At 38.3% G+C, this 15605-nt stretch overlaps 1 protein-coding gene across 1 annotated transcript in view; it reads left to right on the top strand.

Moving 5' to 3' along the window:
* The window catches only part of SYTL2 (synaptotagmin like 2), a 52521-nt gene that overhangs the window by 16783 nt on the left and 20133 nt on the right, over nt 1-15605 (top strand). Inside the window, 4 exon segments of the mRNA XM_032678263.1 lie at nt 6280-6428; nt 8380-8521; nt 14768-14840; nt 15398-15497. Coding sequence (XP_032534154.1) covers nt 6280-6428; nt 8380-8521; nt 14768-14840; nt 15398-15497 — 464 coding nt within the window.

The following is a 15605-nucleotide window of genomic DNA, read 5'->3' as shown; positions in this document are numbered from 1 at the left end:
TCTCAAAGGAGAGGGGATATTTGTATTTTCTTCTCACTGGCAAAGGGCTGATGAAGAAATCTCAGATGACAAGCAGGTGTGATGCAACGAAAGCAAAAGACATTGCATCCTTTTTTATTCCTAGCGAAAGAAGATGCCTCTCTTTGCTTCACTACTCCAGGAGCTGCTATCAGGCACTGAGTGGCAGTGTTGCTGGGGAAGGGGGAAAAGGTTTAACATGGGAGAGTCAAGTGACAGCTTGACAAGACTAGAAGCTGTTCTTCAGCATATTACCAACTTATTTATTTTGTTGTTGTTGTCCTCATTCCTGTCCAGGAATCTATGATATGCCCTGCTCCAGCATTGAACAAGTGAGTGGGCTAAGTGCATAACTGAATTTGCTGGCAGTACCATCAGCATAGCCCCTAAGGACTCTTTTCATGATGTGTGCTTCAAATTTAAAATAATTTTGAGCCCTTTCTGGAGGCAGTAATGTGAGTAGAAATATATCTGTCTGGGAAGTTGTGGAGTGTGGTTGGGTGACTCTTCTGTGGTGGAGTGGCTGGCCCCTGGCACCAGCATGTCTGAAGCAGAAAGCTGTTGTGGTTGTCTCTGACAGGGATCTCTGCTATGGCTGTCAGCCCTTCCCTGCAGAACCTCCTGGCAGTGCTCTTGTGGCCTGTGCTTGGGATTGTTTGCTCCCTGTGTAAACTGAAGGAGGTTAATGATAGGGGAAATTCTGATATGTTTGTGTGGTGGATGGGTGGTGACTGCTGTGTGCCAAACCCCTTTGATATATACATTGGTGTGGCATTGCAAAAAAAGAGAAAGCTTCAGGGATCTGGTTCTGCTGGGAGTGAGTGGCTGTTGAAACTACTGTAAATGCTTTTTAGGTTCTGGTCAACTTTAAGAGATATCCTCTTCATTTACTTTTTGAGGCAATATTCCTTATATCATACTCTATTAGAAGGAAGGTGCTTTTTTGTGTGATAAGATATATTTAAGGTATGAAAGTGAGCTTAATATTGGTATTGGAGTAACCAGACTTACCACTGAAGTGTGCAAATGACATTCAGTGACTGTCACCAGAATACATTCTTAAAAATCTTCATAAAATACTTTTCTGTTAGATGGAACAGTTTTGAGGGTGTGCTTAACACAGGCAAGGCTCTTTGAACATGGGTGTGAGATGAAGTTTAAAAGATTGACTGAAGATAGAGCTGCTATCGAAGCTAACCTTATTTTTGAAAATAATTGCACATTTTTCCTACTCTTCCTCCAATTATTTCTTCCAAATGTTCTAGAAATTTTCCAAATGTGTCCTCAGTACTCACTCAGACGACTGTGGTAGCTTGGTAGTGTCTGCATAGTTAGGTAATGAAGCACTGATTATAACTTCAGAATTTTGAATTGCTGTCGTTGCCATACAACACTTAGGTACTCTATCCAAAGGTGAACTCTGTAGAAATGTTCATTTTATGAGTTCTCTGCTCCTTTTTTTTGCAAAATCCTTTCTATATCATTTGCACTACTTCATGATAAAAGTCTGAACATCTGTAAATGGAAAAATAACATGTTAAAGAGGTGTGGCTTAGAGGCAAGGCAAGAGCGTGATATGTTTGTATGGGCTCTGCATTCTGTCCTGACCAGTGAACTTTGAGTTAGCTGAGGTGTCTTAGGCTGACCAACACGCTTTCTGACTCAAACTGAATTTTTTTGAAAGCTTACTTAGGATTGGGGATGCCACAAATAACAACTTTCTCTAAATTTAGGGCTTAAGGATATGACAAGATCTTGTCAGATCATCACCTTTTGCAACATGATTCTGAGGTTCTTGTCAGGATACTGAGGTTATCCTTAAGCCTCCAGGAATTCAAATTAGTCTGGTAGTAAATAAGTGCAACTAATAAGTAAATACACCCTACAATTCTTGTGGAGCTGATTTTAAAAACATGAAAAAAATCCCACCTAAACTCTCTTTGTGGCATATTAATTCTATTTTTAGGTCATAAGCTTGTGTCAACAAGTAGCTTGTTTATAATGTGAGAAAATGTTTTTAATCTGAAAATAATGCTACCGTTTAGTGATAAAAAATAATGTAATTGATTGATTTATTGATTGATTGGTTGATTTATTGTAAGAGACTAAGAATTAGATGGCTTGAACTCTTTTGCTGAAAATACAAAGTGAGACATCTTTGCAACTCCTCTTGTCAAGCAGAATCTGCTCTCACACACTGCTCAGATGTATTGTTATAAGAGAAGTACAAATTAATTGTTATTAATTGAAACTCAAGCCTTTTTTTATAACTAGTTCTGAAATAATTTACTTGCCTCTAGTGGTTTACCAGGGACTTCTGATTAACTTTTAATGGGCTTACTTTTTAGTAGGTATAACGTGCTGAAGGTCAAAGCATACACATTAGTATGCTGGCTTGGAGATTGCCTTCAGCCAAATCAGGGACATCTCATAGTTGTACCCTTAGCTGACTGACTTCTTTCCAGCTAGGCAGATCTGCTGAAGGAAAAAGAACTCCATCCCATTGTGAAGAACCTGGAGTACTCTCCCAAAGTTTGCCTGCTGCCCATACTTGGTTTCCTTCCATTTCTTAGTATTGTGTTATGTTTACATAAGATAAAGCAGCTCCCATTTGGGCATTTGCCACTGCCAGAGATGGCACTTCAATTCAGCAACAACCTTCTTTCAAATAAATCACATGATATCACTGTAAGGTAGGAAAATCTGTCCGTTATCAGATGTTCCAGAGGTGGAGAGAAACAACCCAATTCATCCATGCATGGATTTTCTATTTGCCTGCAGTGTGCTGGGCAGTTGCTTTGTATGCCCATTCAGTGTAATTCTACATGTACTTAATGCCCTAGGAGGGATGAAGAATTCGCCGTCTTGCCATAAAACAGGTTTCACCTTGGCACAGTGGAAAAAGTATAATAAGTAATGGGAAACTCAGGCTTATTTTAAAAGAGGATTTTGGAGTGAATTCCTTCTAACTATGTACCTTTATTTTCTTGAGTTTTATGTTCCTAGAGGAGAAATGGGCACTAGCTTTGTTATGACTTTACGCTGTTTCACTCTGAAAAGTGCAGTATAGGCTAACTGGTGTTTTAACAGACCACTCACATCATACGTAAAGCTGTTACTGCATTTTCTCCTAATTGCAAACTTGGCAAGTAAGCCTGCAATCTGAATCTTAATCTGGATGCCTAGTAGTTCTTTGATCACCAAGAGAAAAATGTAATGACAACTTGGTTAGCCTTTCTGTTAACTGGGGAGCTGGCATAGAATCAACTGTTGGCTTCTAATCCTCTTGTGGTGTGCTAGGAGGCATGGAAACCATGGAAAACCATGGCTGCAGTCTGATTTCTCCACAAGGTAAACAACAATCTAAATCTAATTCCTAACTGTGAAACAGGCCCACACAGTGTAAGCAGTTTGATATTACTGCTAAGGCCTGCTTGTAGTAAACCTTGAGAATTCAACTAGCGTTGTAAAAATTCCCATTTGTCTCAAAAACAGCTGCTGGGGTTACAAGATTACGATATATTGGTGAACGCAGGTGGCTTAAAAACTTTTTCCCTGCCAAGACCTAGAGCTAATTGTCTTTCTGATAATGGAATTGTTTCTTTGTTTGTGGCTGGGGAATGCCCGGGAATAGCTTTAATACTGATGTTGCTCTTAGTTCCTCAAAAGATGGGACTGAGAGGCTAAATACTTCTTTTGAAAGAGACAAGTAAGCCAAGCTTCAAGGTGAGAAGGCAAAAGTTGTTTGGAAGTCAGCTGCTGTGAATATCTATCTGTTCCTACCATACAAGCCCCGTCAGGCAGAAGGTCATTTGTAAAGGAAGTGCTGTGTAAATTGAGAGCACATTTATACCTCTGCTAGCAAGCACAGTTATCTCCTAAAGTCTAGAATGTCTGTTGAGCTGGTGGAGTTAAGGTACCCTAACTTTCATAGGCAGCAAGCAGTGGTGGGAGCAAAGTGCTTGACACTCATTTTAGCAAAAATGACAGCTGCATGGGCCATGGGTGATATTTAGTGAGTCTAGAGCTATGACAAATCCATGCCTCTGTCTCTGTCTGCTTGTGTTATGTAGTCAGTCATAGATCTGAGAGTCCAACAAGCAGGTAAGTATGCTGAGACAGGTGAGAGGCCTGTGATCCTGCCCACTTCTGCAGTGGAGCTGAGCTTGATCTGGTCTGAGCTGACTTGGAAAGGCCTCCAACCACACCCTAGTTTCAGTGGCTGAATACAAAGAGGAAAGGGGTGAGCAGCATGTGTAGGGTGAAAGGGTTGAATCAAACAGGGTGAGGACATCGAATACTTGTCTTGTGACTCAGTACCTTCCCATTAGAGAACCTCCCTTGGCATATGTTGTCATAGCGCCCTGAAGCACTAGCTGTGGTCAGAGCTCTGCTGCCCTGCAGGCTGTACAAAGAGCTGAAAAGCCAGTCTCTCGCCCTAAGGGGCATCTGTTCTGAGAAGAGTAATAACAAGTGGGAAAGAAGGTGAAAGGGAGATGCAGTCATCTGTGTAAAAAGTTCTGGCCTTCCATATTTCCACTATTCCTGCTGGCTGTATTCATAAACTGTCTGAGCAATGAGGAGTTGGCTCACACCTGAGTAATTTATTTGCTTGAGGACAGTGAAGCTATTGCTGTGTTCCTGCTCCAACTTAAAAGACCTGCAGCATAAGAGAAGTGCATATTTTGGCTCTTAAAGAGGCATGGAGCTATAAGCAAGAGGGAGGGACAAATTTTAAATAGTCCAGTAATTCTATGGACTGTTGAATCTTGGCATTAAAACTGGTAGTGGTGACCTCAACTCCTGGCAGCCTCAGCTGTATGTAGGTGATTTGAGACAGAAGTTGTTTACATGCCTGGAGGGACTAACTTTTGACACTGCTTTCAAAAAGAAGTTTAAGTTCAAATTCTAATATAGCTGATGCATTCAAATTAGGCTTTTTATTTCTGGCTATACAAAGATGGAGTAGTTGAGTGACAGGTGAGGATGGTCTATCTTACTGTAAGGGACTGGCTTAGTGTTGTTTCTCTGCTGTGAATGTCTGTATTTGACAGTGAAATCTGCAACCTATAATAGAAGAATTGTCAGCATAGTTACTTGATTGCACTAGAAGTTGTTTCCTAAACTCCTGAGAAATGTAAAACTGTCATGAACCTCTTTGGGATTGGGCTAGATGATCTTTAAAGGTCCCTTCCAACACAAACTGTTCATGGTTGTCCACCAGGCCTGTGGAAGACAGTACTGTCCCACAGCAATGGGAATTTTGTTTAGCCTGAAAGCCCTAAGTAACTGGAGTTGTTTTGGTTTCTCCCTTAGGCTCTGTTATTAGCTTGTTTTGCTTAAGGAAAGGGCATAAATGAAGCGGGAAGATGAAGCTTGACTTCAGTTTTTTTGTTTAAGCACTGTCTAAATCTGTGTAGTAACTTTCCAGGTCTGCAGGTTAGTCTCCAGGCCATGTATAAGCATATGCCTAATATGATACACGCCTAACAAGGAAAGAAAACAAGCTTTCAGATTGGACACAGCAACTCCTTATTCTGTTCAAGCATAAAAGCAGGGTGACCCTGAAGTCTGAAATCAAATTATTAAAAATAATATTTAAAATGGCTGCAGTTCACCTGATGGATATATGTAGATTAATAAATGGCAGAAACTTATTTTGTTGTTATTTCCATGGCATGATGTCTTCCTTTGTAACTCATTGTATTCATATAAGGGTTTGTTTAACTTACGGAAAAAATGGTATCATGCTTCCAGACCACATTTGGAGTGTGTGTAAAAGCAGTGCCCCGTGAAAACCCTGAAGATGCATCTTCTGAGCCCCAAAGTAGCCATGCTCTTAATTTTGGTACAGACTACTTATGTTGTTCTGCTAGCTTATCTTAGTTTTAATCTTAGAAAACTGGCCTTTGAAGGCAGTAAGTCAAGATCTGCAGTTACTGGAGACTTCTCCAGAGCTGTCTCTGCTTGAGTGTTTCTCATGGTGAAACTTTTTATATTTAAAGAGTTACCCTCAGAGCATCGGTTGAAGGAACAAGGCTGAGGCTGTCCCCTGTCCAGATCACTATAATCCTTCATAAATAAATAAGGAAAGTAACAGGTAAAAAGATGGAAGTAGCATGCTGAGACAGCATTTAAAAAGTTCAACAAACAAAACACAACCCAGCTCTCCAAAACAAACAAACAACTCTGAGTTTTATTCTGTTCACATAAATACATTTTGTGTGTATATCTAATTTATCCAATTTTTGTCCTCCTCAGGCATCTACCAGAAAAAGTCAAAGACGATGTTCAGCTAAAGAATATGAGTGGGCAGTGGTTTTATGAAGCGAAGTCAAAGAGGCACAGAGATAAGATACATGGAGCAGACATTATTAGGGCTTCCATGCGCCGGAAGCCTGCCACTGTTGGTAAGCATTTGTCTTGTATTTTGTTTTGGAAAGGCTGGTTCTTACTTAGCTAACCTCCAACACTTCTCTGTGAAATCCAAGAAGAATATTGGTATCTCTACAAGCAGAAAGTGATGAAAAAAAAGACTTCCCAAGTAATTTACAGCGTAAACTTTCCTCTCCCCAAATGCTGTATATTAAAAGCTCTCTGCACTTCTAGACTCATTCTCATTTCCATTTCTGAGGCCCTGGGAGCTACTTAGGAACATGCAAAGAATCAGAGATTGAGGAAATTGCTCTTTAACATGGATTTGCAAGATTCTGGGTGCTTAGTTTGAGACCTTGGAGGCTTAATGGTAGGCACCACAAGCTAGAGATAGGGGTTATAACTAACTGAAATATATGTGCTGGAAACTCTGGCAGCTAGAACTGGCATCCTGTGTTCACATGAACTTTAAATGCACCCAGAATGCCCACGTCATGGTGAGTGCCCTGGTCACCATGAACTTTATCTCTGGGAGAGAGAGTGAACAGTCAATCTATAGTCACCAAAACATATACAATATGTTGTATACAGGATTTTATAGACCTCCATTATAAATCTCTTAGCATCTGACTTTTTAATCTAAAGAGTTCTGGTCTATTTTTTGTACAGAAAGTGATTTTTTTTTTTCTTTGAAAAATTGACCTCCATCCCCTCCTAATCTCCTCTAATTCTACTAAGTCCTTTTGATTTAGAAGGACAAGGCTTACATCATACTTACCAGGTTGTACTGATATTTGTGTTATTTGGTTTTATAGGTTCTATTGAGGGATTTTGCTACATGCTAGTGAAGCAAATAAGATCCTTCTCTCAATACTGTGGCTGGACTATAGCTTGCTGCTTTTTATAGGTTTTATAAATACAAGTTAGCCTTGTTTTCAGAGAGGAGTTTGAATAATGTCAGTTTAGTCAGTTTGAAGTTAGTGCTCTGAGTTTTTAAGCTAACACGAGAAGGCCTGAAGCAGAAAAGAATGCAAAAAAAAAAAATCATTGGTGATTAGTGTGGTATCTTTGTGATTTTGGCTGGTTTTGGACTTGAAGGTCATGGAAATCAGCTGTAAAATTCTAGCTGAATTTCACAGTAACTTACAGCTTAAAGGAAACTACTTAAATCCATAATATATTAAAGGTAGGTTAATTAATCCCAATCTTATTACTTGAACAAAGAGGAATATTGGTACATTAGGAACTCTGTGCAATTGCTTGGTTTAAATGACTCATGAGATGGCAAGATATTTTTCCTTGCATTTACAGACAGTAAAAGTGAGAATAAAAATCTTGCTTATTTTTGTACACTAAGAAGTTCTTTTCTTCTAAGCTTTTGGAGAAGTGCAAAAAACAGTAGAGGAAACAATATAATGTTTTTACTCTGAAAGTGGCTATCAGAATAGGATTCTGTCCCACCCTCAAAAGAAATGCAAATGTATTTGTATTTGCTGAATGAGGTGGAGCTTTTTGTTTGTTTGGTTGGTTTATACTTAACTTTTTAACTTCTTGTGGTAATTCTGTCCATAAAGGATTAACCTTCTGCTTAAGTGAGTTATGACCAACTTCTAATTTACTGCTGTAGAAAGGGAATAACTGACTTGACTAACTGTACTTCAGCACATTTTCATTTTTCTATGGTTTAATAATTTTGGTTTCCTCAGGACACTGAGGCTGAATTTTTTATATCTATCTAGCTGCAAGAACTACAGGATCAACAGATATATCTGGAACAGTAGAGTGAAGTATTCAGAATAGTATTTGAGTATTCTAGTAGCATTAAAAAAATAGTCTTCAGAAGGCACAAGATCTGCTTCTGAAAACAATTCCAGTATAGCAGACTTTAGAATAGCTGTAAGACTAAATGCAGATACTTGTACTTGCTTCTTAAGAAATCCTGTATGAACATATGGGAGACAACAATATTCTTGCTTCATATTTTAGCTGAAGTGAGTCAGAACAAAATGAGCAAACCAAAGACCAGCTGGGTGAGCAATGTTAATAAAGAAGTCTTTGTGCCACCAGATTTACATGGCATTGTGGAACATCAAGAAGAACAACAACAACAACTGAAAATTAGTTCAAGGTAAGCTGTCTAATTGCTCCTAGTATGTATATATCTGGACTAGTGAAACTTGTGAGCTGTAAGTTCCACCCAAAATATTGCACTTATCTCTTATTTCAAAGATCATTAAATGTTTCCTGAGAATTGTCCAAGAAATCTCTGCATGTGAAAGGCACATAATCATGCATTGTTAATTGTTCTATGTTCAAATGTAGAACAATCTTCATATTGCCTTTTCTCAGAAAAAATGTGAATGGAGTATAGAATGGTCCCACAGAATCACAGAATATACTGAGTGGGAAGGGACCCACAAGGATCATTGAGTCCGACTCCTGGCCCTGCACAGGATCATCCCCAAGAGTCACACCCTGTGCCCGAGAGCATTGTACAAACATTTCTTGAACTCTGTCAGGCTTGGTGCTGTGACGTTCTCATGTCACAATTTTATTTGGTTCCTTGAAGTGAGGCTAGGATTTTCTAGTTAGAATGGCTGGCCATGGTCAGTCCTCTGCAGTTAGTAATAGGAGAACAACAACCTTTGCACCTCTTCATTCAGTCACTTAATGAGACAAGACTACCGATTCAGCCTGAATTTTAAATTTGGATCATAGCATTGTTTAGGTTAGAAAAGAACTGTAAGATCATCAAATCCAACCATTTACCCAGCACTGCCAAGTCCACCACTAAACCATGTCCCCAAGTGCCACATCCACACATGCTTCGAACACTTCATATCACATGAAGAATCAGAGACATAGAAAATGTTGTTTAGAATTTTCCAGATTTTTGGGTACAATAGTTTAAGACCTCTGAGATTTCTTAAGAGGACCAAACATATTTCAGGTGGAAGGAGATAGAATATTTAGATATTTGCAGAAAAATGGATCAGATTCTACCAAGAAAAGTAAATGTCTTTCTGGAATGGAGAAGCTTCCTTTCATAGCTTCTCCATATGAGATAAGATAGTCAGCTTGGATATGCCTGAATTACTATAGTTGTAAAGAGGGCTAGATGATAAGTAGTTTCTGAATTACGAAAGATTTGACATTAAATCAGTATATTTCAAGTCTGTAAACATCCCAAACAGCTTTATTTTGTTTTGAAATAGCCTGAGTTGATTTCTGAGACAGACTTGTCTGTCTCAGACTTTAAAATACCTACGTGTAATCCACTGGCTGTTTGAAAAACCTTCCAAAAGCCTGCATTTGAGAAGAAAACTACTGAAAGAGCTAGGGTGACAGCAGGTGGAAGTGAAATGTCTTTATGTGGCCAGATTCCTCAACACCATTGAGGAAACAAGAAGCAGGGTGTAACCCAGATAACTATTGTTTGTGCTTTTAGAGAACAGAGTGAGGTAAGAGCCAGAGTTACTTTTTATCGTGACTGTTTTACTTGGGGTTGTGCCATTGATCAGCTCTGTAACCTTTCACTTTCTTGTCTGTCTTCTAAGTCCTTCTCTGTACTTCATCTGTTTTTTCTTTGCAGTAAAGCTTGTCTCCTACTATGCATTTGTACAGTACCTAGTAGCAATTGAGTCTTTCACTTCCATGGTCTGCAAACTGGGCATACGCATTCACAATGAATGACACCAAAGGTTGGTGTAAGTCTTAACAACTCTGGTTTGTGTTACTGGTCTTTCTTACCCTTTATGACTTTCAATGAACTCAGAAGTGTTTGTCTTGACCCCATTGGGCTGAAAAAGGTCAAATAAACTGCTTTGTTATAGACATCCCAAAAAATGAAGCTGTACAGTAAGGATGATAAAGGTTGCTTATCACAAGAAAGAGCTCTGTTTTCCCTCTCAATCCAAGCTGACAGAGTTAGTTGTTACTAAATGTAGTGTGGCTGTTACCTTCAGGAGATTACTATTAAGTTATTTCTTTATGAACAGCACAAGACATGCTGCTGTTTAATATTGCATGTCATCTTGCACATCAGTAAGAAATGATGATACTTTGAAAGAAGTACACCCTTATAATGCTATTCTTGTCATTACAGCTCCCCATAAATTCTGTGTGATTGATAAGGTGTAATAGATTTCATGAATTGCCAGGACAGCCTCTTCAAAAATACATAACAAGGTTTAAGAATATGTAGACAATTATTTGAAATATGACCAACTTGAGAGTGGTCCTCAGCTTGAGGTGATTTGATGACTTATTTCAGATCACAGTCATGCAAAGCTTGATAATTATTGTCTGGGACTCTCTCCTGCCTTTTGCTCCAAATTGTACCAGAAGTTAATCAGCCTGCATGCCTTGTTCATGTGTATTTGTACTTTCACCAATAGCTCAAGATCTTCTCTCTAAAGCAAGTTCACACAGTCCAGTGATTTATGAGGCAATTGGAAGTGGACCTTGGAAGTGGTCTATCATTTGCAGGCTGGATGCTTACTTACATTTACTTTGCATAAATACTTGACTGGATGCCTTGGATCATTTGCTTCTAATATGTCAAAAGCTGAAGCAAGTGAATGTGGCACGACTGTGCAATTCATTGCTTGTGATTTCAGTGTGGCCTTAATTCACTACGACTGAGGTTAGTCTACACAACATTGCATGTGAGAAATTGCAGGAGGCACTATACCTTTTTAAAATACTCTTCCTTTCTGTTTTCTTGATACTGGACTTTGAAAGAAGCTGGTCTGTCATGGCTGTGAGTCTGTCTCTAATGCCAGCAGGAATTAAGGGGAAAGACAAAAGTGGGAAAACAATAACCTCAGCAGTTGGAGCGGGAAGGAAAAGTCTACAAACATGTAATTTGGCTGTAAAGATAGCGGAGCCACAAGGAATTAATTGGCTCTTCCTCTTACAATGCAATAGTCTGAACATAGCTAGAACTAAGAGGATCAAACGTAGTATCATTCTGGAGCTCAGGATTGCATAAAGGGAGTTTACAGCTTCTGGTGTCCAAAACCTACCCGTGGTTCAAGTAGTTGGACTTTTAAAACATTTTAAAGTGCTGCTTTAAGGATAAGGTTGTGGGAATTTTGGGGTTTGGGATTTTTTTTTCTGTTCTTACCTTTTTCCTCTAAGAGTGTGTTTTGGGCCAGGACTGGCTTCCAGTCTTTGCATTAAACTACACAGCTTCTAACCTGATAATTGGGGCCAAAAGTTATATGATAACAAATTACTCAGACTACTTTTGTTCTGGATCCTGTTCTTAAACCAAAACAATTCTTACTGAGTGCAAAGAAAGTTCAGCTCTGGTAGGCCTGTTTGTAGATTGCTAAGGATGAAATCCAGCCCTGGGGCCAGCTCAACTGCTGTTGAATTAGAGTGCTGCTATACTAGGTGGAACAGAAATCAGACCACAAGTATATTCTTAAAATCAGCATAGTGATCTTTATCCCCACACCCCAAATACCTGAATTCCATAATGAATATGAGTTATTTCTATGTGTTATTTCTTTCTTGAGTGTTATATCACTGTGATAATTTTCTTGCATACCAGAACCTTTACAAGGCAGGTATGTGAAGTATCTTTGAAGGTGTAACCTCGAACAGAATGAATTTTCAAAGGGTGATTCAGACTGTCAATATTGCCTCTGTTGAGTGATGCCATCTGTCTATATACTGAATCTCAAAAAATGGGGGTTATCTTTCAAATTAAGATTTGGTTGTTGTTTTCTTCCCTAATCTAGAAAGTATTCTTAGCCTATGCTGAAGAGGTGACAATTGTGGGTCCTAGAATTCTGCAAGGTGAAAACTTGCACAAAAGCCCTAATTTTTAAAATCTATGTATTTACAATGCCTGCAAATCTGCAACCCCTTTCTGCAGCTTTGCTCTTGCCTTTGCCTTGTTGCCTCTTGGTTGCTCTCCAGTCTGTGTGGGGTTGTTGCTCTCCAATCTGTGTGGGGTTTGGGCCTTCATTGTGGTTCTTGGTGCTTTGTTTTGCTGAATTGAAGTGTGGAATTTTTTTAATCTGTGTGTATTTATCAGTTTGCCCTCATACACTCTTAGATTAGCCTTGTGAATGCAGCATATCTTGGAACTGTTTGTTCAGTTTTCTCATCTGTATGGGTTGTGGGCAAACTGATTTTCAGACCCTTTGTTGTGAATCTTAGTTATAGGATCCTGGATGTCATTTTTTCAGTATGTAACACCAAGTTAACAACTCTTTAGTTATTTACTTCAAGTAAGCTTGAAGTAGTATTGCATTAAAGATTGTGAGACTGTGTGTGTTCAATGAAACAAAAGTTATCTCCTAATCTGGAAAAACTGCATTGAAGAATGTTTTACTGGTTTCTTGCAGCCCAGGGTGCATAACAGTGTTTTCCTTGTTTAAAATGAGTGAAGGGTTGAAGTATTCGTGACCTAGACCTTAAAAATTAAGATCATGTTTGTTCTGTTTGGTAGTAGATAGTGCAGGCCAGACACAAAGTGCAGGAGCACACAGGTGCTCTTAAAAACAAAAACATAAGCTCAAGTGCTTTATAAAAGCAAGAACACAAACTCCAGTTTCTGTAGTTTCTTTATGTATATATATATATATTTTCAGACTTAAAAAATCTATTTAAAACTAAGGTTAAAAACAGTAATGTGGAATGATATTCTTTAAAAGGAATTAGAAGTTGTAACATTTAGCTCTTTAAGAACTAGTTTTTTTTTATTTAGCATCAGCAAAGAATAAAAAGAACAATAGTAATCTGTTACTAATATGATGTGTGCATATCAGAGGCTGCTGTAGTTACTGTTGAAAAGTAAGAAGAGTTTATTTTTCACCCAAGATAGTTTCCATTACAAGATCAGCTCATACCTTAAGTCTCTGTGCATGGTGATATATTTCTTAAAGGTAGTATTGAACCAAAAGACCAAGGAAGCGATAAAAAAAGTTTATAGTTCCAATTGCAACTCGTATTTTTTTGCTACCCTTGTGTTCACACGGCTCAATACTATCATATTATCTTCCCCATAATGATGGTTTTCCTTTTGTAAAATGGAAGTGCTGTCGCTTCTTAGACACACTTAGCAGTCCAGAGGCCACTAGCCTTTCAAGGGTGGCTGCTAGAGGGTTTTTTTTTTGCCACCTAAACTTTGAAGTTAACTGTACTACATCCTGGAGAAGATGGGAAAGTTGTTCCCCTCTCAGGAGGGCAGACTGTTACCAGTTACCTGACTGGAGAGATCTTTATTCACACAAGGAGGAGAACCTGGAACTTGATGAGAGCAGGATGATGATTCTTGTCCTGAGATACCTTGTTGCTCTGCTGCTTCCCACCTGAAAGTCTTTTCACTCATAACAAAGATCATTGACCAAAGAAATATTCAATATTGGAATCTCTTCATACATCTATATTTGAAAAATCAAAGGAGTTGCTTTCCTTCCCAGTCTGAGGTCATATTTCCTATCTGGAGAATACAAACTTTTCCTGCCTTGCACAGTTCCCCATCTGCAAAATCATAAGTGTGTATGTTGGTTAATGTCAACATTTTCTACATAAAATTAAGATACTGAATGTACTTGTTATATGAAGACCATATTTAAATCCACATCTAACTTTCATGTTCAAAAACCAAATGATTTTTCATATCTGAAATGTTTAGATAAACTCAAATAGTAAAAATCTGATTGGAAAAAAACCTTGCATCATTCTGCAAATAGATGAAATAATTCTTGGTACAATGTCTCTTCTAGCTGTTTTAATTTTGCTATATCTGAACTATACTTACTATCACAAGTAATAACTTCACTTATGCTATCAAACTATAAAATTTATAGATCTTAATTGAAAGAATGTCTTATAAGCTGAGTGAATGTGTTGTCATCTGTGCCATGTTACATCTTTGCTATAACGGTGATGGGATTCCTCTGTTTTTTCCTGATCTGGACACTTTGCAAAACGTTTTTTTAAATCACATTTTGGCACTTTCCTCCTCTTTGATTTCAGTCCTAGAAGGACAAAGGTGGGCCAAGGATAGAGATGGCAGCAGTGTTATTGTTTGAAGAGTAGCTATATTGACATAAATCTTGCTCAAACATCTAAAACATATAAAAAACCATGGTTTCTGTCGTGCCATGTAGAAGTTGGATTGAATTCTCTAACAAGAAAATAAATTTTTGCAAGGAAACAAAATAGCAAGAGTATCCCCTTTGCTATAGAAAGAAGTTTTACTTCTAAACCTGATGACAACAGGCTAAATAGAAAACTTCAGGTGCCGAGAAGTTGTGTTTGACTGTGTATAAATGAATCTTTGTTTTGCTTTTTCATAAAGGCCTAAAGCAATGTCTGTTTTCTGAAATTGTTATATACTTTTCCTTTGCAGTTCTAAACCAATAACCTCCGTGTTAGACAACCCAGAGGAGAGGCCTATGAAGGCAGCAGTCTCATCAGTAAGGGTATGACTGATATTGAATATGGTAGAAGTTATCTTCTACATTTTATGTGGTTATTTGCTTCAGTGGTAAAGATAATTAAAGATTTGAGGAAGAAAGATAATAAGTTTGAAAAAAGGAGTATTTTTTTTTGTTTTGGAGGGAGATAATGAAAGACACTAAAAGTTCAGCACTGAAGTGCTGCTACATCTGTAGTTGGTGTTCTTGACCTGGTTTCCAGCCTCTTCAGCTACTAAAAGGGATTGTCCTGCTGTGTTCCAATATCACAGAACTATTTAACTTGCAACAACTTGAGATTTTCAAGTGTCTTTGAGTGGTAGCTTATCTCTGTTGTTGGTGACTTCAGGAAGAACAAGTTGAGGCTATCACTGGCATTTCTGATAGTTCTTGAGTCATATTGTTTAGTGTTTTTGTCATGTATTCAAATCAAGAGGTATGCTTTCAGACTCTTTGCTGACAGGTGAGTGAGGCAGAGGAAATCACTGCACTTGTGTTTGTTTTGTGAAGGCTGTACTGATATAACAAGTTGACTACAATTTTGGTGTTCATTCCTTTTTTAGCAAAGAAGAAATCCATTTAATTCCATTGCATCAGGTGATGACATGAACCTTGGGGAATCAGAAAACAGACCAGCCATTGTACCTCAGCTATCACAGAAGGGTAAATATGCTTATTTAGCATATGACTGTGAATTTCTTGTGGTTTATATGGAAATTATTTTTACTTTTGTTGCTTCTTTTTGAAAGCTATCAAAACCTGTTTTACCTT

Source organism: Chiroxiphia lanceolata, chromosome 2 (assembly GCF_009829145.1).
Source record: "Chiroxiphia lanceolata isolate bChiLan1 chromosome 2, bChiLan1.pri, whole genome shotgun sequence".
NCBI lineage: Eukaryota > Metazoa > Chordata > Aves > Passeriformes > Pipridae > Chiroxiphia > Chiroxiphia lanceolata.
The sequence above is the reverse complement of the archived record's forward strand: the minus strand, read 5'-3'. Positions and strand labels throughout refer to the sequence as shown.